This window comes from Mastigoproctus giganteus, chromosome 5, assembly GCF_048544385.1.
Source record: "Mastigoproctus giganteus isolate SK-2022 chromosome 5, ASM4854438v1, whole genome shotgun sequence".
Taxonomy (NCBI): domain Eukaryota; kingdom Metazoa; phylum Arthropoda; class Arachnida; order Uropygi; family Thelyphonidae; genus Mastigoproctus; species Mastigoproctus giganteus.
The window spans coordinates 157,579,807-157,606,461 of NC_143579.1; the positions used below are offsets into that span (position 1 = coordinate 157,579,807).

Genomic DNA, 26,655 nt, shown 5'->3' on the forward strand with positions numbered 1-26,655 from the left:
GAGAATTTTGCGCGTTAGTAAATAAAATCAAAGGATAAGGTACGAGAAGATGCAGAGATTTGATTTGATTGTGAGTATTACGATTGAAATAATAGTACCTTCGTGTCAGGAATAGGTACGGATCTAATTTCTATTTTCATCACTATAAATGACCATCGTGCGCTTTAAAGTATGGTTTGTTGTTATGAGACAAAAAAGAAAAAAAATTCAAATGGAGATCAGAAATAGAGAGAAAGGAAAAGAGATAATGGTCTCGGAAGCTATCGATTTGAAGCATATAACGCTTGTTCAAATAGATTTTATAATTGCAATGCTCGTTCTACTTCTAAAGGAAAGTCAAAGTTCTTCTCCCCAGTCATTATTCCTTCTGTGCATGGTTAGTATATTATTTCCTGTATGGGAGACAGAATGCACCGACTGATACAGCTTGCGGTTAGCACAGTTCAAAGAGCCTAGTTCAAATTTTGTCTCGACAGGAAGAACTTTCGTGGGCTTTTTTAACAATATGGCCAAGTTAGTGAGTCTCTGGAGAGGATTCTTCGAGGATTCGGTTTCTTTTCTTCTTCCATAAACTTGCATTTATTATCCTGCAAAAGAGCAAATCGATCCCAGAATACACAGGCCCAAGTTATCGACGCTTTATAATCCTAATTATCTGGGTGCTCATTTTTATTAACCTCGCCATTTAATAAAAAAACAGGAAGAGCTTCCTTTTGAAACTGGACTGAAAATGAAAATTCTGTGTCCAAAACCATGACTTAGAAGGCTTTTCGACAACTCTCAGAGTTGTTTAAAAGGCGTCTCTGAATGAACGTAACAGTGAAACGTCACCGAATTGTTGATCGATAATTCACATCTACCGTTAGGGAGACTTGAATTATTCAAACTCGATTCAAATTCTATTCAAACTCCTTCCCGACACCTCTTGGTCTCTAATGAATGCAGCCATGTACTATCAATCAACTGCTGTCAGGCACTTCTCTTTTCTGACCAAAGTCAACTTAACTCCTATAATTTTGGGAGCTCTAATGTAGCGAATAGCATTGGAAAATTAATTTTCGAATATCAGGGATCAAACTCCTAATTGTTTAAATATAAAATTTTAAATATTAAACCATTGAAGTTGATTGCAGTCTTCAGTCAACTGAAAATTGATGTTTCAAGTAATATTTTAATTCTTTGATGTGAGACTTCACAAAACAACACGCTTACTTCGGTAAGTGAGTGCTAATTTTTACATTAAGTGGAATGCTACAGTACTTGTAAATTTTAATTTTTATTAATAAGACGATATACACGTAAAATATTTCGTAAAATAAATCTTAAAAATTATACCATACTAGTATATATCAGTGAATAATAACATATTGACAATCAATTATCTTATGGATCTGACGGGATGGATATTAATCAGAAAATGTCTCCCTCCGAAAAAATAATACGGGGAAGGGGACTTTTCTGCACCAGCCAAAATACCCCTTGTCGACAAGAATGAAACGCCTACCTATCTGTGACATAGCGGTGCCCAACACTGGCAACCTGCAGAAAACCCACGAGGGAAAGATTAGGAAGTACATGGACTTAATACAGAACATCAAAGAGATGTGGCATAACGCAACAAGTAACGACCATCCCGATCATCGTGTCAATCACCGGTATGGTGCCAAAGACCCTACATAACAGCCTAGCAGCAATAGGTCTCCCAGAGAACACATACAAAGAACTCCAAAAAGTCGCAATCCTGAACACATATAGGATAGTCAGAGAGTTCCTCGACCAACAGTAACACTAGACATTAGAGCAACCCTGTGCACTTGGTACCACTACCCGTCAAAGAATTGAACCCCCATCAGGAAGAAATGATATATAATAATAATATAGAAATTATTATTATAATGATAATTTCTGGGCGAAGAAAGCACTCCATGGCAGACACACAATGATCTCCATCAAGGCTACATAAATAAATTGGTTTCCAAAGCATGACTTACGAGCGGGAGGCTCTTTCCGAGACTGAAGGATTCAAGGATCCCGAAGTAACACATTTGGACATGTATTATTGTTAAGGACGACTCCTAGAACGTTAGTTAAAATCCACCTCGTATCACTGTAATTTTACAGACTCTGTAAAAACGGGCTAGACATGCAGTAGTGTAAGGTTTGTGTAGTTAGTGCTGGCCGCTTGGCTACCCAGGATCAGCAATCACATGGAAAGCTACTTTTGAGTACTCGTTCACACCACAGGAAGGTGGGCCGGTTCCAGTAGATAGGACGCTTAGAGTCTCAGATTATGAGACAAAAAAATACAACTCTGGGAGACCACTCCAGAGGAAAATAAAAAAAAAAGAGAAAAAAGCAAGAAAGAAAAGAAAGGGGAATTTAAAAAAGTAGGAAAAAAAAAGAAAGTAGAACTTAAAATTCTTAGCACTTCCCTTCACTGAACTCTTATACACATCTTCATAAAGTATTTATACTATACACATTCTTATTCTTAATAAAAATTATTAGCCATCCACTCAATTTCTACAACATACTGGACCTATCCAAAGCTATTCGTGTCAGCAGAAAATTTCCCCTTTTAAACACCTGATTGGCGACACATGAAGCGCATTTAGATTTAAGAGAGTTTCAATAAATTTAGTCTCTTGACCAGGAGAAATTGTTCCCACAGTAGTTTCAAATTCTGTCCTGATGTCCAAATATTGTGGACAGTAATACAAAACATAGCTCCAACTCTCGGGTCTCTCCACAAAAACAGAGAGGTGTATTGCTCAGGCCGAATTTATACAGTTTGTCATTTAAGGAACCATGTCCTGTAAGAACATAAGAGCTCAATATGCTCAAAGAGTACTACTTATTCGTCATTATGTCCATTAAATAAAAAACTCAAAGAATAAATTGCTTATTCACTAATCCAGCTTCGATGTAGCCTATCTGTCTTGCCATTTGTTCACCAACTCATTTCAACATCTTTGTTTCTCTCTCTTAGCATCTTGTTGTGTGTCAATCTCAACTCCCATAAATGCAGTTGGAATCTGTTTACAGATATGAAAACAGCCCTCGGAATACTAAGAAAAAGGCCAGTGGTAACACTTCGGCTAATACCTGCAAAGCAGCCGTCGATACTGTTCGACAAACACGTAGAATAGCCAACAGTATTGTCCTTTGCAATGACGTGAGTTTTAGTTTAAATCTAACAATTACCGCCCTATGGTTCCATGCACCAGCAGCATAAGTAACCATAGTGAGGAAGACGGCAAAATAGTATAACTTCAAAGTTTTTCTCGACAATCCCCACTCTGTTCTTGATATCCTAAAGCTAGCTGCAGTGAACTTCTTAACTTTACCAGATAAATAAGAAAGATGTGCAGAGAAATTTAGCTTGTAATCAATTGTCACTCCTAAATACTCCTTAATGGAACACAAAAATTTTTGTGTTCCATTAATTTTAATTTGAGGAAGTCTGTTTAGATCTAATTTAGTCTTAAAAATAATCATCTTAGTTTTGGAAGAACTAATGGTAAGCTTGTTCTGAAGCGTCCACTTATACATATCCTTTAATACGTGGTTGGCAGAACACTAAAGCCCTTCGGAAAATTGTTAAATCATCGGCATATGCAATAAGTCTAGTCGTGTCAAAAGTTCGTGCTAACCATTAATACCACATTCCAGATTAATGGTCCCAAAATCGAGCCTTGAGGACATCCTCAAGTAACTTTCCGCTCTACACACAGGAATTTTGACTTGGTCAGTATTTTCCTTTGTGAAAAATAACTTCGCACTAAGTTATATAACTGCTGAGGCCAATTAGCTTTACATAGTCTTGTGAGGGAGCTCACGCACCAATGGAAGCCCCCGAAAGCCCCCTCAAAATCCACGAAAATAGCAAGTACATATAAGAAAAATTTTTATGTGACTCATAAAATCCACGAGCGCTTCCTCACTGGATCTTCCAGGACAAAATTTATATTTTCTGAGGGGAAATTAAATTAGCCTCACGAAGGAGGGAGGTTATTCTGGATGCCATAATGCGTTCCAGAATCTTCCCAATATTAGCCAACAAAGCAATTGGCCTATAAGACCGAACATCATTCGACATGTGTCACTCCTGGTCCCAGAAACAATCCAGCACATCATCGCGGGATGCATGGTTATCGCCCAGACGGAGTACACTCAAACACGTCCAGGTGGCCAGGATAATATATCAGATGTTACTGAAAATACCAGTTGATCAAAGAAAGTGTACCGCATTATACGTACGGTCACCAGGCCGTACCTAGGAATCCCCTACTCATAAACCATACTGGAATTGCGCCATAATAACGGACAAGACGATCTCGCACAACAGACTACACATAAATCCCGTCGACAGCTGTATCCCAACTCCTGCAACCTTCAGAAAATCAACGAAATAAAGATGAGGAAGTACACAGACCTAAGACGGGAAGCCAAAGATATGTGACATATGGAAGTAATGACCATCCCGATCACCGTGTCAACCAAAGGCTGGTGCCAAATGGCCTCCATAATAACCGCAGCAATAGGCCTTTCAGAGTACATTTACATGGAACTATAGAAAGCCGCAACCTTGAAACCTGTAGGACAGTCAGATAGTTCCTCAACCAACAGTAATATTAATAATAGTAACCGGACATAACCAACCATCCCATGCACTTAGAACCAGTACCATCACGGTGTGACTCATAAAATCTAATAATAAATAAATAAAATAAAAGATTCCCTGCCTCTGCCAATAACTTGGGAAGAAACTTATTCCAGTATTTGACAACCCGCTCCCCATAGATAGACTTCTGTGATCCAATCTTCTGTTATTCCCTGAGATTTATTTATATTTTTGCCCCAGGTTCTTGTTACTTCCGAGGGAGAACAGACCTTCAGCGCCGTTCGCCCTATATAACTCGATCAGATCTTCTTTTAGATGTCTGCTTGTCAAACGTCGCAAGTAACAGTTTTTGCTATTATCTGGTCACCCTTCGTTGTACAATTTCCATGGTACAACGAAGGGTGACCCGGTAATAGAACTTTCGTCTTTTTTTTTTTTGGTGCGGACTCCAGACCTGAATACAATATTTCAAATGCGGCTTAAAATCCTATAAATCATAAACAGATTATCATGTACATTCTTGTCCCCCTGTTTACACTACATGAAAAATTTCATGTCATATTTTCCTGCTTTTAGCTCCTCTTCCCCTAGCATATACGTAACTCCAGAAATTGTGTTCCTCAAATGCATAATCATTTAGAAGCATTAAACTTTAGTTGCCGTTTTCCGGACCATATCTGCAACCCAACTAAATCTTTCTGAAGCAACATGGCCTAGCTTGAACTATTAACCACCATTTCAGATTATCAGAAAAATGTGACAGCTTTCCTTAGATACCTTCATCAATAGCACTCATGAAAATTAGAAATAGAAGGGGACTCAACACTCAGCTCTGAGGGACTCCTACTTGTTAAATGGTTTACACTCAAGATTGATCATTTATGACAGACCTTTGTCTCCCATCTGTAGCCTTTCAGCCTGCGATCCAGCTTAGAACCTTATCGGTAACTTCAGCTTCTTCTAGTTCATATAGCAGCTTTCTACCGAGACAGTATCAAAAGCTTTATTAAAATCTAAATATAAAAAAAAATCAAAATTGTTTTCTGCATAGAACGGTTTAATGATCCAGATCACAGTAATTTACCAGATGGGTCAGGTATAACAACCTAACCTATTCAAGGTTAGGTTGACCAACATGATGAACTTAGCGAACCTAACCTATTCAAGATACCATTCTTGCCGAGACAGTTCTGAAACGCATCCTTAACCACAGTTTTTATGATCTTCCCTACAACAGAGCCTCGTGGGTAACACAGTCGGTGGAATCGCCATTCTACCCACACTGGGTGAAAAAGACCCGAGTTCGAGTTCCGTTAATGATGTGAGGAATTTTTATGGTTCTTTTTCACAACGTGGCCGAGTTAGTCAGTCTCAGGCGAGTGTAGTATGATTTTCCCCCAGGAACTGGGATTTTTTGTCCCGCAAACAGAAAATGCTCCTAAAACCCTGCTAGAACAACCTACCACGGACTCTGGTTCAGCTCTCTGGCTTCTACTTAGCCAACGCCTTTGTGAAGTGGGAGACATTAGGATTTCGCTAGTCTAAGGGGATTTTCTTAGCGTTTAATGAGTTCTAATTAATATTTCCAACATAACTACTTGAATCTCTCACACGCAGCCCTTTTAATTATAACTGAATATTTATATTTTCCCACCTGGACCCTGGCCTTCTTTAACCCCAATAGCTTTTCTATTAAGCGCTTTTTTTTGAGATCGCTATATACCACTTATTTTACAGTAATCTGTAAATTAAGTGGTATATAGCGTTCTGCAACCATCTTTCTCCGTCCACAGCGCTGTCCACGATGAGATGTTATTCCGGAAATGGCGAATTCCCGATACACTCTTGATACTGTCGAACGGGAACAGTGCAATTTCTGTATCACCTCTGCGATGGAGTGACCCATGAGTCCGGGCACCCGTTATCATCCCTCTTTCAAAGTCGGTTAACTCATGCGGTTTATCCACACTGACATCGAATTACCGTCTACATGAATGCAGTGATGCAGTGTACTTATTAATCTGCCAAGCGGTGGGTTCATCCACTAGCGAGAGAGAGAGGTGACAGCGTCGCGTTGCCCAGGAACCAGGTATCCCATGAATTCTGTCCTTTCAGTGTATAATGTAAATAATTAATTGCATTGCTGATTGCCCTCCTGGCTGAATGGCAGCGTAAAGGGTGAAGACCATATTTATTGGTTAAACAAACTGATTTAATAATACAGTGAAACTTCTCCTAACGGACACCTCTCTTTAACGGACATCTCTCTACAACGGACATTTTCAAATTCCCCAACTCACCTCCATTGGTTTTAACGTGTTTTCAGCTTCTGTCTAGCGGACATTTTCTGTAATAACGGAGGCGGACAAGCAATCTGCACTGTTTCGTTTAGATTAGCACTTAATTTGATCTCCCCATAACGGACTGCGGGAGAGCTCACGGTCCTTTTTCTAGGAACTTTTCTTCCACGTATTGCCTCAATCGTGTGTTTATTTTCTATTTCCGATTCTCCGAATTTTATCAAGACTTAGTTCGTGGTTCTAAACCGTTTTTCAAGAATTTTAAGGCACGTGTAAAACTTCTGATGAATTCGGTGTGTGCAGGGAGGGGGAATTTGGTCGGTCTTTTCAGTTTCAGTTTTCAGTTTTGTTCAGTGTCGTGTGAAGTGCACAATGTCTTCTCGTAAACATTTAACTTTAAAAGATAAAGTCGAACTCATTAATGCGTATGATCGGCAAAAAAATAGTGTTCGCAATCTCGCTCCAAAATTCAAAATCGGGAAGACTCAGGTAAGCGACATCCTAAAGAAAAAAAATGAACTGCTCAAACCATTTTGGCAACACGGAAATGATCAGCTTCAAAAAATCATTCCCGAAAACTGTTGGACTTCAAATTGACAATGTTACGTATGAGTGGTTTTGTCGGCGCACGTGCTAAAAAAATTCCATTAATGAGCCTATTATTAGGGAAAAGGCTTTGGAGGTTGCGAAATCTATGGGAGTAAATGAGTTCAAAGCTTCTGTGGGATAGCTAAACAAATTCAAAACTCGGCATAAAATTTCTTGGAAAACAGTAAGTGGTGAAGGTGGATCTGTTGATACTGGGGTTGTAACAGAGTGGACCGTCAAATTGGAAGATTTATGTCGTGATTTTGAAGCTAAGGATATTTACAACTGTGACGAAACAGGGTTGTTTTTTAAAGCTCTTCCTGAAAAAATAATGGGTCTAAAAAACGAAAAGTGCCAGGGCAGAAAAATTTCTAAGGAACGCTTGACTGTACTATTGTGTACAAATATGCTGGGAGACTTTGAACAACCTCTTGTTATAGGAAAACCACAAAATCCTCTTTGTTTCAAGGGCATAAAGTTGAATCTTTTGAATGTTGACTGGAAGTCTAATAAAAAAACGTGGATGACACGAGATATCATGAGCGAATGGATAAGTCACTTTAACCAAAACATGATTCGTCAAAACAGAAAAATTATTCTTTTCATGGCTAATGCTGCATCTCACCGGCACATTGAATTGTCCAACATTCAAATTGTTTTTCTGCCACCAAACACATCTGCAGAGTGTCAGCCCTTGGATCAAGGGATAATAAAAAATTTTAAACTTCACTACAGAAAACGTGTTTTAAGACATCTCATTGCAAACATGGACGATGTAACATGTGCGAGTGACCTTGCAAAGAAAATCAGCATCCTAGATGGGATTCAATGGATTTCCTCTTCAGTAAACGCAATTAGAAAACAAACTGTCGTGAACTGTTTTTTAAAGTCTGGCTTCTCAAACCCAAAAATTGAAGTTGTGAACAGCAATGTGGAGCACCAAGAAGAACAAGAACTTCAACATCTATTGATAATATACGATACTTCCGCTGAAAATGACCCTGGCTACAAAGATATAGACTCGAACCTCACTACAGAAGATGGTGCTCTAGATATCAACGACATTATCATCGATATTTTTCAAGACGTTTCTCATGAGGATGAAGAAATGGAAGGAGGTCATTCTGTCGAAGAAAATATTAACGACGAACCACCGATGAAAATAGAAGAAGCGCTCATACAAATCAATCGTTTAAAAATGTTTTTCGCCGCTGAAGAAGATACTGAAGGACTTTCGATGGTTTCTTCACTCCAAACAAATGTTGAAAACAAAATTATCAGCCGGAAGAAGGTGCAGAAGAAAATAAGTGATTACTGTATGTATTTTTCTTAAGATAAAGTCATAATATGCATAGCACAATTGTATGTATATTATTTACAAAAATATTGTGCAAAATCTGTATATAATTTAATTTAATTTTACATTAAACGTTTAACGATTTTTCTTTTTTTTTTTTTTTTTTTTCTCCCTCAGACTTCTTGTTAGCGGACACTTCTCTCTAACGGACAGATTTTCGTTCCCCATGGCTGTCCGTTAAAGGGAAGTTTCACTGTATATCATTGAAAACCCCATGACCTGCCCTGGCAGCCTCTCTGCATAGCTCAGAAAACTTCATTTCTGACTGCACAATTACTCCCAGGTCTTTTTCATTTTCTACCACCTTAAATGTAGTACAACTGTGCGGTACTACAATATAATATCAAAGTTATTCCCTGCATCCAGTTCTTTTGTGACTGCATCATAGTATCCAATCAAATTGGTCAGGCAACACTTCCCCTTAACAAAACCATGCTGTGTCTGAGCTATAACTGAAGTCTTGTCTAGATGATCCTGCAGTGCTTCTTTAACCAGTGCCTCCATTAATTTTCCTGGAACAGAAGTTAAACTCACAGGTTTATAATTACCTGTCAGCCTTTGATCCTTCTTTGCGAATTGGGGTCACATTTGCACATCTCCAGTCTGTGGGTACCTCCCCTGAGTCCAAGGAAGCTCTCATAATTATGGCTAAGGGTTTGCTTACTTCCTTTGCTGCCTCCTTTAATATAACTGGATAGAATCCATCCACCCCAGGTGCCTTTCTTGTGTTTATTTTCAACAATTTCTCCTTCATTTTACCTTCAATTATTACAAGATTCTCTAGCTTACTGCCAGAGTTGAATACACCTCTGGCATTCCCCTCGCTAAATAACTCCTCATGTGTGAATGTCGATGCAAAATATTCATTTAGTTTGTTAGCTACCTGAGCAGGAACATCAACAGTTGACCCATCGATATCAAGTGGACCAATCTGATTCATCCCCTTCCTTCTAGAGTTTACATAAGTAAAGAACTCTTTGCTGTTTTTCTTTGCATCCCTTGCCAAAGATTTCTCGTAATCTGGCTTCGCCTGCCTAACCTCCTTTGTAACTTGGTTACAGATCAACTTGTATCTGTCATAGGCTTCTGTGTCACGTGTTAATTTGTATGTATCCCATGCATTTTTCTTCTCTGCCATATGTCTCATGAGTTCATCTGACATCCATTTAGGCCTAAACCTTGAACAATATTTCTTAGTTGGCATGTAAAGCCTAGTTTCCAAGATAAGTTCTTTGAATGCTTCCCATTTTGAGTTTGCTGTTGGCAATATCATCAGTTGGTCCCACTGTATAGAATTTATATACTGTCTCAGTCCATCTTAGTCGCCTTTACGAAAGCAATAACCCTTCCTTTTACCCCTGGAGGCCTCATTTTAGGAATAATGTAGAGCTGCTGGAATGAGTACATAGAAGAGCAATGAGATTGGTAAAGGGTGCTCTTACCTATATCGGCTTAAGTTCTGCCAGCGACTGGAGACTATATACCTGAGAGATAATCTGATTGAGGTATTTACGGCTTTGAGTGAATTGAGAAAGCTCAATGCTGATGAGAATCTTCCTCTTGCCGAGACTGCACACACGAGTGGCATAAATTCAAAGTGAGAAAGGATGGTTGTGGCATAGATGTAAGTTTGCCTTTAGCCAGCGGGTGGTTGATTGCCGGAATAAACTTCTATCTGTTGTTGTGGAAGTGGATAGTTTGAATAAATTCAAGGAAGAGGTATACTAACTACTGGAAGGGATGGACAGGTGACATGTTAAGTTTTTTTTTTGATGATACTGTATAAGCTTCATTTCTTGCATCATTTGCCAATATTAATACTAATACTAAATGCAAAGAAAGTAGGGAACCGGATAACTCAACTCAGAGTAATGCATCTCAAATTCTACTGTATATTTTTTCGAGTACATGTCCTTCAAAGCAAGCTGAACAATGATTATACATTCAGTATAAGTTTCTTATGCTATTTCTGATAGGCATTACGTCGCGAAATGAAATGAAAGATGATAAAAGGCACTTCACATTACTGTTGAATTAAGGCGAATTTATTATCAGCAAGATATTTAGGCACGTCCATGCAGAAACACAACAAGCATGGCAGGAATAACTTCATTATCCTTTGATTTAGTAATAATGTAATTTAAATTGGCTTTCAATTAAAATTTTATTTTAATTGGTTTTTAATTAATTAACATTAATCCGATTTAGTAATATAATTTAATTTAAATGCATTTATTTCTGACATGTACCGTATTTCGCATAGCCTCCATCGGACATACTCAAATTTCCGTGTAACTCGCTTATAATACACTTGTATTAAATTTACAAGTAGGGTGAAGTACTTTAGTATCATTTTCTTTTAACTTATAAAACAAATCTGATCCCCAGATAAGTATAATGTCCACATGATGCAAGAACGCCAGGCGTTTTGCTGTATCTGCCAAAAATGCCTTTCCCATTGTTGTCACACCATATCGGCTTACAATAAGTACCTGCCGTATTCCTCTTTATTTAAGGAACTGGACGGATACGTTTTCCCCAAAATCTCAAACTCTGAGAGGTAATTTATTTCAATGACTAGTCATTCGTTCGCTGGGCAAAGGCATGCTTCCTGGAGAGCCAAACTATTGGTACTCCTCTTCATTTTAACGTATACCTGTCCATGGTCCTTCTCTCCTACCAGGGAGTGTATACCAATGTCTTAATTTTGCTCAATACTTTTATAGAGCCATGTACTTCAGTGAGACTTCCTCCTTTCAGGTAACCTTTTTCCATTCTTTCCTAGTGTAGACGTTAATTTGGGCTCCTTATTAGCCTGATGGCCTCTTTGGGCTCTTCTGGAAGTGTTTTCAAATGTGATCCTTCAAACTTCAACACGTATGTACTGAAATCTGAATGTTGTTTATCATTACAAGAATGAAAAACGGGATGATCTGCGCGAATTCATCCTTCTTTTTCTTGGTTGGTGAAGTTCACCACTCCAATTCTGGTCTCACCATTGATTTACACATTTGTGTCTCTTTCGTAATAGGCTTGGAGATATAATCACGTTTATTTAATTATAATAAAGCTATATAATAAAATTTCAACCATCTCCTTACGTGCAATGATCTGGTAAATTTTCGAAAAGATACCATGTGTCTTCCTGGAGGTCTGTGTATATTGCAATGAGAATTTCATGTCTCCTAGTATTGATGCACTTAAGTATTTCTTGTGGATGATCGTCTGTATTTCCCATAATCTAAAGATTATTTTTGGGTTATTATTTGTCGTGATTAAATCGTAATTGCCATTTCGCTGGCCATTTGTGTAACAAATCAGATAGGTTTGAAGCAGCGTAGAATGGAATGGAGTGAATAGTATGTTTTACTACTTCCTCCTTTATATCACTTACAGATTTTGCAATAGCGTGCCCTTGAATACCTTTATCGATGTCTTCTAGGAATATCACGAAAGGGCAGCCCTAGAACTGAATCCCCGTCAAACTCCATTAGTAACTCTGGTTCACCCTGAAGAATGCCCATTTATAATTATTCCTTGTCTCCCAGTCCTTGGGCCACCGAAGGATCTTGCATATAATAATCTCATGTTTTTGTTCTAACTTTAAAGCGGTCTGTTCTAATTTATACAATAAATTAGAACAGACCGCTGCTCATGAGGGGACGTATCAAATGATTTAGTAAAATATATGTGTAACGTCTAATTGGTCCTGGCATCCAACCCTTTTACGCCATCATAAAATCATACTAATTCATCAGGTTATTCAAGCAAGAGTTCCCTCCATTCCATGCTGTGATCCCTTTAATATGTCATGTCCGTTATACTTCTGTAGTGCGATTCTGACCAAAAGTGTACTCGTCTAGTCAAAGATGCACTTTGACTACACGAGTACAGTACATGATGTTTTCGGTGACAGATCTCAGGTTACTGGCACATTTTTGATCGCCTCCCTTTTTGCTCTACTTTTATAGATTGAGAGGTATTGAATCCAGTTATACATAATTAATGATAATGGTTTGATGCATTCATTTACCTTCCTCTAGAATTATTTAAATTCTAGATGTTTGCAGGATAATTATTCAACAGACTTTGGAATCTATTGTCAACCATTCCTCCCACCATGTCACCTGCCTCCTAATCCTACCTGTCAAATGATTGTAGTCCATTTACATCTATTAGCCGATCACCCGCCTCCCCTCAGTGTGGGATTGTGTCCTTTATGTATTTCGTCTTGTCTAATTGCTCAAATCTTTTAATCTTTTATATTTTCACTCTTCAACTTCTTTTCCAGCTCGAATAGATTTGACTATATAACCTAATTTATAATTTCTAGCTCACTGTATGTACGAATTCTCGTAGTTCCCCCTTAAACTGAAAATGCTTTCATTTCAGTGTAGATCTCTTTCCTCTCCAAACTGACTGCAGGAGCTGGTTGGGTTAAAATTTCACCAGAAACGTGAGGAATTCTTAAAGGCCTGTTCAGTCGGATAGTTAATTGATCTTTGGCGGAGGGAATAAGCTTTAGTTGGATTCATTAAACTGTACTTGTGTTTTTTAGCACATAAAACATGGAAATTATACCTAAAAATAGAATTTGTTTTCTCGATTTGTAAAAAAAATCATAAAATATCTTATCTAGCCAAAAAGAAGATTACAGGAACCTGTTCTTATTGTTTACAAATATCAACCTCTTTGTGGTTGTCTGTACAATTTGCTGCACAAGATCGTGGAGTATGAAATATAAGAATGTTGAGAAAATTGTTCTAAATACCAGCTCTTTGTACTAATTTCAGTAAAACAAAAAAATATGTCAATATTTTATTCTTGCGGCATTTATGATTACATATTGATCACCAAAAGAACTTTAATTAATATTAGATTGTTGTTTTAAAATAAGCACTGTTTTGTTTATTGAAAGTTGAGTTTATTTTTCTTCTCCATAATCGACGTAATGAGACGTTCCGCACTGAAACAGGTTCCTTGCTCCTTCCTATATTAAAAAAATGAATGAATATTAGTCAGCACGTCTGATAATAGTGGTATTATCTACAGAAATTGTCTACAGGCGATGTACAATGAAATAAATTTTAATACCAACATCCAAAATATTACTTGAGATTGTTAAGAATTGTGTTTTTCAAACAAACAATTACATCGCTCGAATTAATCAATTACTTTAGTTAACTGAATCCTAAATAAGAGAAGAGAAGATTCCGACATTTGAACAAACAAACAATTTTGTTTGTTCAATCATCAGTACTTGCATAGTTGTGGCCCACCTCCTCGTGACATGGACGGTACTCTGCAGTCCATGCCATTAGGAAAGAGTACTGGGCACTTTCCTAATGGCATGTAATCTTTCTGGTATCAAAGTGACCAGAAACAACTAAACATCACACACATTACACAAACATAAATAAAATCGGTTTATATTCGTTTTAGAAGTACACCAATGACGTTATACACTAAACCAAGGAAGAAGAAACAACTTCCACATTAAGGAAAATGCAGCTGATTAGGGAAAATCTAAACGGTAATACTGGGCCAATTTAACATCAAATTCAAAAATTTCAGCCCAAGTATGATAAAAGATGATGACAAACAACTTACAACTAAGTGAGACCTCCGATGTTATTTAACTGCAGCACAGTATATATAGTAGTCTTAAAGTACGCGAAGTTAGTTTTCGGATACCACCGCATAAGTGAGAAGTCGAGTTAAGTTGGGATCCCTCCCCCCATAAAAATCCATTGTACTAAGGTAAAACTAAACTAGACGAACTCCTATAACCCATGTACATAAATTTATTTGTGCGTAAATTGAATATATATAAATCTAAAATAAACTTTATTAGTCCATCCTTTTATGAAGATGGACCAGTTCCATCCTCATAAAGGGATGGACCGGCCCATTAGGGCAGACCGTGTTTAGGCTTTACATAAACGCTTTAGCGACCTTATTAATCCATAAGTCATGAGGTTCATCAGGTTCAAATACGGAATTCTTACTCATCCGAACGAAAAGCTGATACTCGACATCTACTGTGACGTCGACCTGCCTATTTCCCTTCCTTCTCTCCTCAGCATAGGACACAGTCATCTTACGCATTCATTCCTGATGAGCGCAGATGACTGTGTGAGGAGTGTGACACCTTTTTATCCGAGTGTCCAAGTTATAGACACGAGCGTATTTTATATTTTAATTTTATCCGACAATGACCGTGTCAGCCGTTTTTATTTATTTAAAATCATTAAAGCCGTTTACTGTTATTGAAATTATTATCTTTTATACCTTTTTACATATATGTTATTGTTCTCTATCTTGACATAGTAACCTAATCCGTGAGGTCACTGAACTCGTAACTGTTATCTTTTATATAACCTGGTTTTGGCGTGTTGTAGCCTAGGCTGCTGATGCGTCAATAAAACCGAACACAACCAACCGACCTTCTTCTCTCCGCCTCTCACGAGTCGCCGACTACCATCAGAAAATGGACAAGCTACAATTAAGAGTCACGAACACAAGTACATAAGTATAAATCAGAGGGTTTACAGGGGGACAGAAGGATTAAAATAGAATTCCAAGACTCCTGGAATGAGTGAGAACCGTATAACCTTCCATATTATGTCAAAATGCAGAAGAGAGTCTGTTAGAAGTTCAGAGTAGAATACGTCAGTGTGCATTCAGTTTTGAGACAGTTAGGAGTCTCGAGTCGAGTGAATTTGTAGTCTTAATCTTAATCACTGCGAAACGCTGTTCAGTTAGCGCAAGAGAAATGAACTAGAAGAGGCAGAAGCGTCTTAGAAGGTGTCAGAGAGATTGACTGAATGCTACGTGCAATTCGGTTAAGCGCTGGAAAAATTATGAAGATTAACGATAGCGAGATTTACACTATTTGTTTTGATTAAAAGGGATGAAAAGGAACTTCCCCCTTTGTTGATTACATATATTACATTTATTGGCTGTGTGGATAATCATTTGTCATTTGGATAATCAATGAAGCCTCATTATTTAGATTGTTAATATTCTGAGAATATTTGCTAACTTAAATTAGAATATTTTTCTCATTTATCTTTCTAAATTAACTGACAGCTACAAAATTTGCCTCCCGAATATAAAGAAACAGTTTTAGAGGTAAATTATTACAAAATAGTGAAATAAACTGCATTTATATTCTTCAGCATCCCTATTATATTTAAAGAGCTCATGCGCTCCAGACTACGTACTTTCCTGTGAGAAGAACTTACTGTACATGCCTATTAAAGAAACGTGCAAGGGATCCTCTGTTCCTCACCAAGCTCCTGTGGAATGCATTCATTTGTAAAGGACTTTAAAAACCCACATTCAGTGCGTATCGGACACTGCCAACAAGAGCATTCTTTGCCAACATATGGGGCCCCCCGACGTCAAGCTACACGATTATGGGTCCCCATATACAGGTATATTTTAAATTTTCACTCGTATATTGTAACTCAGCAAACTCGTACATACTTTTTATTGCGTTAAACAAAACAAACTGTGGCAACTCTTCTGTGTATATTGTGATGATACCTTGCTGATAAACAACAATCAGCAGTGTGTCGTAAACGTATCGTAGTGTAACGTTGAGTTAGCATAGTGGAATAGTATTTGAAGTCAGGCGCCACCAGTGGTTTCTCACATCTGCACTCTGCGATGAATTGCAGCACTGCTGCAAAAGCCAGAAAAAGTGTAGTGTCTGGTTTCTGTCAGAGTAGTGTTATGTTTTGTTGTTGTGTCTCTGGCTTCTTGGCCGCAGGTCCCCTAGTGGGACCCCGCGCTGCCCGCCACCACCACTGGGAGATGAGCCAGGCTGCCCATCATACTCTGGCTTGCCTCCGCCAGGGTCAGCTGAGCTTCCTGAAGGAGACCAAGCTAAAAAACAAAAATGTAAATAATAATAAATAATAAAAAAATAAATAAAAATAAAATAAAATAAAATAAAAAAAATTATAATAATAAATAAATAAAAAATAATAATTAAAAAGTGGAGAATATGAAAGGGGGAAGAGTGTGGGTGGATAGAGAGGTAAGGGATGGATTAAGTGTGTTAGCTGTCTGACGGCACAAGGGGTTTGCCCCCATCTCCGCGTTGTGTTCTTTTTTTTTTTTTTTTTTTTTTTGGGTAGTTGTTGGCGCATCGGCTTCTGTGGCCATAATTTACCTCCCAAAGGTTTTTGCAGTACTTTGATCCAAGCCCGAGGCGAGATTCGAACCTGCGACCTTTGGGTTGCCAGGTAGGCACTTTACCCACCCGGCTAGCCCGGTCGGCTGTATTCTTTGTAGGTTTGACACAGAACTCTGTGGAGGCCAGAGATTTATTAAAACGTGTGTGGGGAGTGATTTGTTCTGTAGTGTTATGTTCTGTTGTTTCTCTGACCATTTAGCCCTTAGGCCCCTATTGGGACCACCGTTGCTCACACTTTGCCACGAGGAGGCAGGTCAGGCACCCAGTAGATTATTTAAGTACTCTGTCAGGGCCAAGTTTAGGCGAAATGAGGGATTAAGGTGAGGGCTGAAAAGTCACAGGAGCAAATGCTCCTGTGTGAGGGCCATTGGCGCTGAGCTTTGCAAATTCGCACTCCGAGGAGTGCCAGCAATCCCGCACCATGAATGGTGCCAGCAGTGATCCTACCCATGTTGGGTTAGCCTGAACTTTGCGAGTCCCGCACTCTGAGAAGTGCCAGAAGTCCCGCACCAAGGATGGTGCTAGCAGAGAATCCTATCCATAACGAGTTAGCGTGAGCTTTGCGAATCCCGCACTCTGAGGGTTACCAGCAATGCTCCATCTAGGATGCCAGCAGTATATGCTACCCTAAATGGGTTTGCTTGAGTTCAGCGTTATGTCAGAATTTTTCGTTATGTCAGCTTTGTAATTTTTCTGCTCAAGTTTGATTTGGTCCTAAGGGCGTAGTGTTCATCGTTTTGCTGAGTTATTCTATTCTGGCTCTTCTTAGGGCAAAACCTTCCTGCGCATAGGTCGCAAGCACTTTGTAGGAACTTTCTTCTAGTAGGACTCATTATTTCGTGGATTGTTCTGTATTTCTGTGACGAGCTTAACCTTGCTGTTTTCGTAGGTGGGGCACTCATACATGAGGTGCCCCAGGACCTTCGCCGCAGTGGCATCGCGGGTCCAACTCTGTCTTCCCTGCTACTTCCAGGTAGCAGGGAAGATAGAGTCGGCAAGGCATTTATTGTAAAATGCCAAGAGAAGAGGGCCAGGAAAGAAGGCGAAGACTTTCTTGACGATTTCCACTTCTATCAGATCGTGACCAAGAGCTTTGTTATCTTTTGTTTGTTTCAGTGCAGCGGTTAACTCGTGCATAGTGAAGGGTTGTTCGGTGGAATCATTGGTGTATTCGTCGTTATCATTGCACATAGCTTGTTGACCATGTGAATGGGAAAAGTCACCATCAGGGAACAAGAAGGTTAAGATATTGTGAATAGCATCATTCCAAGAATTGGTAAGCTCACCAGTGAGAGTTCAAATAGAATTGATTACCTCTCCTATGGGTAGTTTGCTACTCACGATTTTATAGACTATGGCTCGCCATGGGCCAGAGTTCCTAGTTGTAGCAACTAGGTTTCGCCATTTCGCCTTCTTCCAATCACGAACGACCTATTTGTACATATTTTTCTGATAGCCTTATACGCTTCTCGAAGTGCAATTACTTCCGGTTAGGGTCAGGATGACCAGCTGTTCGCTGGTCATCCTGGCCCGAGAATTACACTGGTGATGATGGCTTCATAGTCTTCTACAGGGAGTGAGTTGAGGGTGGTAGATGTTATGTTCTCAAGAGGGCTACGGATGGTGGAATGTTGAGTTATGTTGTTCGTGTTGAGTGACTGGCAATTTAGGCAAGATGGTAGAAGAAACTATCACAATCTGGTTACCATCCCCGGCACGTTAATCCGGGCTAGGGATCTATTGAACATTTCTGGAAAGAGACGAGGATATTAAATAAAAATAAATAATAAAAAAAACTGATCATGTCCTTCAAACATGAATGCTAAGTTTAACTAACATACTTCAGTCTCATTTTCATCCGTAAAGAAATGCATATTTATAAGTTAACGTACGTATTTCAATATTAGTATTAGTAGTGGCAAATGATGCAAGAAAGCAAAATTATAAAGTACCATTCAACAAAAAAAAAAAAAAAAAAAAAAATTCTTTCCCCATCACCTGTCTATTCCTTCACTAATTTGTCTAGTTCTTTCTTGAATTTATTCAAACTACCCACCTCCACAACAAAAAGATGGAAGTTTGTTCCAACAATCGGTCATCCGCTGGTTGAAGGCAAACTTTGGTCAGCCCCCAGTCCGTTGACTTACATACGCCATGGCTCTTTGATACAAAGGACACTGCGTGCTTCATACTGAATACATAGAAGGACGATTAACACCCTGAAACGGTCCGCACATATAAATCGTCTTGGCATCAATGAGAATTGGGACTTCCTCACCCTGATTTTAAATGTGCTTTTGGACAATGTCAGTACATACACGCCAGTGCATTGTGGTTGATGCACAACAGTGCACACGCACACTTCGCTCGATCGGTAAGTTGCTTCCTGAACAACCATTACTCAAGAAACTGGATTGATCGTGATCACGATTTACTCTAGTGAAAATGGATCATCCGCTCCCCAGGTGTAACTCGCGGATTTTTACCTGTGGTCCGGTTCATTAGAAATAAGTAATACATTTTGCAGCCCGTACGCGTCTCGCTTATGAAATGTACGGTTCAGAATGACGGCATTATCCACAGCTCCAGCATTTTCTGCGACCTGAGCCATCGCCATCCAGACTAAATGTGGATAACACTACAGACAGGAAAGCTTCTAGTTAACAGTATTATAATATTAATTAAAATCAAATAACAAAGCTTCTTTAATATAAGAAGCTAGGTATTTTTATTAAAAAAGCTTTAATGTGTACAATTATCTTAGTTATTTATCGTAGTTATTTACTGTAATCATGGCCTCGTTGCATTTTTTTCTGATACTTTAAAGAAACTTTAACATCTTTTTATTTAAAACTTAAAAACTACGCTGTTCTTGAAAAAAAAATTCAGTTACTTTTGTTTTCACTTTAGAATTTATGACATGCAATTCTGAGTCACCCTTGTATATCTTTAAAAAACCAACAGATAGACATTCATTCATTTATCGAGTAAAGCGCCCCCTAGACAAATCCACCGTACATACAGAAATAGTATAGTACAGTATACAATTATTTACAATACAAATTTCACATTACAAATCAACTGTACTGTGCAACGGTCATCCCCTCAGCTAGAGGACAACAAACCTGGCAAGTAGGCTACAACAGAAACCGATGAAGAGACACTTTCACAGTAAGCACAAGCATCGCATCCTAGAGATTTATCATCGCCGGTATTCTCCAAAAGAAAAAGAGTTCAACGAACAGCCATCTACCAGCAGCCAGTTGCAGCCAGTAGGCTTCAAATCCAAGAAAAACAACTGTTACTTGCCAACTGCATTGGCAGGAGCAGAAGTTAACACCCACCCATTAAGGAAACAGAGTACCAACATCCTGTCCACCTCTGCAAAGATTTTTCTCTGTTCCTATATAAAAAAATAACATACTATTCCATGTAAATAGAAGAGGGCACAGTCCACCCATTCATCCATTATTCAACCTTAACTCTTCCAATTGCAAAAATATATTCCTTCTCACGCAAACTGAATTTGCAAAATTTTGAAAGGCAATAAAATTCTCCCTTGTTTTAATAAGTAATGGCTCAATTCCATCCACCAGACAAGGTACATTATCAACATTATTCAGTAAATCCAAACGCAAATCAGCATATTCCAAACAATTAAACACAACATGTTCCCATGTTTCCACGTACAGTTGCATCTTGCTACGATTCGAAGACTATTCAGTTTAGCAAAAAACGATGATCCGTGTCCTATTAGTAAGAATGTACAACGCAGATTTGGTACTAATCAGGTTGGTTTAATATAATTCACACCATTAACATAAGGGAAAAATTTGAATGTTATTCTACCTTTTTCCAAATAATTCCATCTGTTTTGCCATTTTTGTAAAAGAAGCTCCCAAGTCCACTTCTTTTCGTTTCCCAAGTCAGTTAAAGTGTTAATTTCGATGTCCAGCAACTCGGATTTCATGCCTCATCTCAAATAAAAGGGTAGGCTTCTAAACACTAGCTGCAAATCAAGTGACAATTTGTCAGCTAACACTTGCAAAGCTTCTGTGGAAACCGTTCTGCAGGCCATAACCATTTTGAGTAACATATCTCAATGTATAGAATAGAGCTTTCTGGTGTTGCTTACTTTGATTGAATGGCCAACCCAGATTGATGCATCATACGTAACAATCGGCAGAAAAATGCAATCATAAATCAAATGGAGTGCTTTCCCCTTTATCCCCCATTCCACCCGCATTATTCTTGAGATCATTGCAATAAATTTCTTCACGTTCTCTGATATATAATTAATATGCGGGATAAAGTGCAAGCAACTAGCAATACATATTCCAAGTATTTAATCATTAACACCTGCTGTAAGGAAATACCATTCAACCTTACGAGCGGAGGTCTACTAAGAGCCAATTTACCCTTCAACATCATGATTTTAGTTTTGGATGTAGAGATTTGCATACCATTTATACCATTATGCATAATTTACACCATTTGCATAATTCTTTCAATATGCAATCAGACCTTATTTCAAGTTCCTTTGTGGTGTTTTTCGTGCAGAAGTATTACCATCCATATCATCTGCATAAGCTATTGTGTGTGAGTGGTCAAAATCTCTCTTGAGCCAATCTTCCAAAACCAAGTTCCACATTAAAGGACCAAAGACAGATCCCTGCGGACAGCCTCGAGTCACACGACTTTTGATTGATCCAAAATTCGACTTAACTGTTACTGTGCGATCCCTAAAGTAATCTTTAATTATAGATAAAATATTAAAAGAACATTTAGCCATGCGCAACATCATCAGTACACTGTCCCAACTAATGGAATCAAATGCACCAGCAAAGTCTACAAAAATTCCAAGGTATGTTTATAAATCGATTCCCGAACATTGCGAAATAAAGAGTGAACCAACAGATAGACAGCTTTTCTATAAGTTATCAACCTGTAGAATGGGACGCGGTAGAGCAGGGGCGACAATCGCTGTCCTCCCACACGGAGTGGAGAAGGTCTGGGTTCGAATCCCGTAAACATTTCACAACATGGCTAAAAGTTGTATGGCTTTTTCTTCCGAAAACTCTTGATATTTCATCCGGAAAACAGCACACCGACCGAAGGATACATGCAATTACAAACAAAATATATTCACGCGTTAGCCTTTGTTGTTTTGGTTCTTAAAATACACCTAATCGAGGAGAGCGGAAAGTGAATTACGATCAGACAGCAAGGAATATCCGTACAACCAAATACCACTTAATATCAGAAATCGAGACTGTAAGTCAATTCGAAAGTTTTTTTATAATTTTAAGACTGCTGTATATTCTTATCTTTTCTAGAATCAAATCCACTCGATTTTTAGAAAGCCTGAAAGAAATGAGCAGTCTAATATTTTCAAAAAGTCCTCAGTGGTAGCTTAGTCGGCAAGAAACATCGCCTTTTCCCACTCATTTGGAGAGATCTGGGTTCGTTTCTCGTCGATTTTTCGGATTTCTGAAGCACTCCTCAATCGAGGACTTCTTTGTCATTCTCTCTCTCCCTTCCCACCAATTTTTTCCCTATTTTCAGTGCTCTGTGACGCTATTTTTTAATTTATTATGTGGAGGAGATCCCGGCCAGACTATGCCAACCTCATGTGTGCATGTGAAGATATTGTATCCTGCAAATCCGATCAATGCAGTGGTCAATATGTGACGCCGTGACGTTGTATTGTTCCTATCGAGTTATCTGCCTCTTAGCTCAGTAGACAGCAGAGCATGCCACCCACTGGCTTCATTCTTGTTCCGTGGAGATCCCATCTTGCCAGATTTTAAAAAGCTGCTTGAACGCCTCACGGCTCTAAGATATAATCTAATGCTTTTTATACTTTCAACATGGCTTTAGTCCCGGAAGAGGGTGCGAGGACACTCTTTATGAACTCAAAAAAAAAAAAAAAAAAAAAGAATTGACAACTCAATCTTTAAATACTGTTTGGTTCTTTTTATGGATTTGAAGTGGCCTTTGACACCTTATGTGGCGTGGCCAAGTGTTCTTCAATATTGGGTTCACCGTCCTTATACTCTTTTAGCTGTAGTTATTTTTTCGATAGGTCTGTAATTGCTCAAACATCTTATGAGTCGATCTTCCGGAGTGTTTATAGAGAATGCCCTCAAGAAAGTCTATTCTCCTATTTCAGTTTAATCTCTTTCCAATACCTCTAACTGTTCTTGCGGCATTCTGGCATCATATATTGTATGACTGTCCAAATTATCACGATATTAAGCAGAATTTATCTACCAAACCCATTACTTTTCCTCAAGAGAATGAGAAATACCTCATCGCCAATCAAGACATATATTCTATGTTAAAAGATTTTGCAGAATGGGCCTTCACCAGATGTCACACTCTAATAACTTCAACTGCTAACAGTCTCTCTCTCTAACACCGGTCTAATCCTTCTTGAGCTAGGCTTTCCCTTTCCATAAATCCCCCCCCCCCATTCTTCTTTTTTTATAGCTGGCATTTTATCCTTGTGCTAGAGGCGGGATTTCGCTAGTGCGAGGGTTTGGGCTTCTGGGTACGGGTCTTTCACTCTGCCACCAGATGCAGAATTTATATTTTATTTTTCAGCATGATCCAAAATTCGTTTTGGGCATTCAGTACAGAAGAGTTCGAGTCTGCCACCGATTTACGGTAGAAATTGATTGTAGCCCACTTCCTTGTGGTAGAGACGGACACTGGGCAGGCTTTCCAGGTGGTCGCCTTCCTGGTTGCAGAGTGGCCAAGTAACACGCATGCACACTGAACAAACAACATTACATGCATATTTCCAGCCGTTTCTCTGAGTTCTGATTTATCACAGTCAGAGACTAAGCGTTCCGGAGATGCCTTATATAAGATACTATGTGTCTACATCCCCCATGGAGGTGGGCCAGACTACACCAGCATTTCAAATGTATCGGGTACTGTTAATTCTACCCTGTTATCCAGTAGCAAAACAAAAAAAAATTCGAAAACTAAGGAAACTGGAGAGCTCTGTGAAGCACTTTGGTCGAGTCCCTTCATAGATTGGAGGAATTTCTAAATTCCTCTTTAATTGGCCGGTAGTGGGCCGTAGCCGAGTGGTCAAGCCCAAGGATACGGATGTGAATGCGCTTGAGAGACTGTGCTCTAAGCCCACATTACTATTAAATACTGTGATTTTCTTGTATTCTCTATCTTGTAAACTTCTTTAACCAGATGTGGGTTTCCCGGAGAATAACCCACCGGAGATTTTATTCAAAAGCTTGCTGAACTTTTAATTGTACAGAGCGGCATAGTAGTGGGGCCATCTAGCAGAACGTCAAGGAATCACTACGCAAAGAAATCGAATAAATTGATTGAGAGAGAGAGAGAAGGTTTGCAAAAGTTATTTGTTCCTGCACAGAATAGTAGTCAATATGAAATACTAGTCAATATATCCTCTATGAAACTTATCTCAGTTTGTCACATTTCTTCTATCACGACATTTGGCGACGATTTTCATAGATAAATATACAGTATACTGCAGGGGTGGCCAACGAGTCGATCGCGGATTTAATTTCGGTCGATAACGACGAATTTTAAATATACAGTCGTCCCTCGATTTGTGCACCTTGTGCAATGAAATTTTTGAGATGGTAAATCGCGGCACATTTTGAAGAAAAAAGTAGATCGCATCACAAATTAAGTTGGCCACTCCTGCAGTATAGTATCCGAGTGGTTAGGAGCGGGAGTGCAGTAGTAGACCGGGGTTCAAGCCCCTGACTGCTAAATATGGTCGATCTGTAACCCACACTGAACCAGAGTTACAGATTATGGCCCATTTCCCTCAGCAAGAATTTTTGAGGAGGCTTCCATCCTGCAGTTGATAATGGCTGCAGTTTACCTTTTTTTATAGCGACAGTGGTCATGAGGTAGTGAACAAGAGCTACAGGAAATTAATTTCTTAAGGTAGTAATTCCCAAACTCGAGACACACTTGGAATTAAAAACCACTGTACATACACACTGAAAAACAAAATTTCCCTTAGTTTGCATAATTCGTAATCTCGAAGCATCCCTTTAAAATAAGGCGGCTTCCCAAAACACCGCGGAAACTCGATTGAATTTCAGTCTTTAAGGATATATCTGTTTTCTTCTCTTTTTCCTGATCTAAAACAGGAAAGTTTAAGTTATATTACTTTTGTGTCATCATGAATCGATTGAGATTGGAAGCCAGAGTTTTTAGTTGTTTAAATTAAACGACGAGAGGCTTTTTAAAGTGAACTGAAAAAAGTTAAATGGCGGAAAAATCCGAATTTCTGGGAGGAAAACCCTTAACTAGAGAATGGCTAACTATATCTTTAGATGATTAACGTATGTATAAAGGATTCCTCTGGTGTGTCACGAAATCGTACCCTAGACCTTTTCCAACCAAAAGTATGCATCTCCTGTGTGAATTCTTTGGTCGATTTCTCGTCTTCGCTGAACTGAAAATCCAGAGTTTTAGGAATAAATATAATGAAGCCGCGCAAAAAAGACCAAATAAAGTCAACCAGAGTGTGAAAAAAATTCTCTGATGTCGACTAACAGGGTCCCAACATGATTTCATTAAGAATAAACGATATTTACAGACTATTGGAGTTCGTTTCTCTCAAAGTATTCTCTTGCCTTAATTGATAAACTTTTTTTCATCGCTGGTAAAGGCGTGCCATCCATTCTATCACTACCATTTCAATAGCTTGAATGTCCGAGCAGCGATTGCCTTCGTTGCTCATTTGAGACGCAGAAAAAATAAAGAACACAGATCTGCTAGTTGGACATCACCATTTGCGTTGGCTCATCATATTGAATTCCTAAAATATCTAGGTCGAAAAATTTTGATACGAAAATATTTACAATAGCTAAAATAATTTCTTTCTTACCTTTAGTAACTGACTTATCTTCATTTGAGTTTCAGTTTCAAGTCTAGAGCAGGCATCAGATCTTTTACCCGTCTTCCAGTCTTTAGAAAAGGTGATTTGACTGTACACTTGATGCATTAGGAGGACGGAAATTAGCAGGAATACCAGGAATGAACTCGATAAATATTTGACCATGATGAAGATTTAACCTAAAAAAAATATATATATATATATTGACGGGTCAGTATATGATCCATGAGCCCAAAAAAAAGCCAACACATATATTGAAGAATATATATTTTGAAATAATATCTAATACTGAAATGAGATTGATTGGTTTCAATTGAGAGCCTCTTGTGGAAATATTTTAATCAGTGCGGCTGTATTTAAAACAAATCAATGTTAATAACTTGTTAGTAATACGAAATTAATTTGGATATGATATCGATAATTCTTCGTCTCACAAATGACTTCTTTGTATGATAAATTATTAAGACTATATTCGATAATCTTAATTTTTTGAGTTGAGCATAAGTTTCTGGAAATTCTAACAAAATACTAAGAATAAAAATTTGTATTCATTGTCCAATTTATGGTAACGTATTATTTGATAGAGAAATAGAAATGACTTGAATAACTATGCAGGAAAAAGAAAGACCATATCAAAATAATAAAACGTAAAATACCAGTAGGACGTCATAT

General features: G+C 38.5%; 1 protein-coding gene across 1 annotated transcript; it reads right to left on the minus strand.

Annotated features, from left to right (window-relative positions):
- Positions 1-13,774: 13,774 nt before the first annotated feature.
- LOC150085790 (uncharacterized) lies at positions 13,775-26,158 on the minus strand. Its single transcript, XM_090373488.1, has 2 exons — positions 25,975-26,158; positions 13,775-13,859 (listed from the first exon to the last, which is right to left on the minus strand). The coding sequence occupies exons 1-2, from the start codon at positions 26,146-26,148 to the stop codon at positions 13,794-13,796; spliced, it is 240 nt and encodes a 79-aa protein (XP_090229614.1). The 5' UTR covers positions 26,149-26,158; the 3' UTR covers positions 13,775-13,793.
- Between the last annotated feature and the right edge of the window lie 497 nt (positions 26,159-26,655).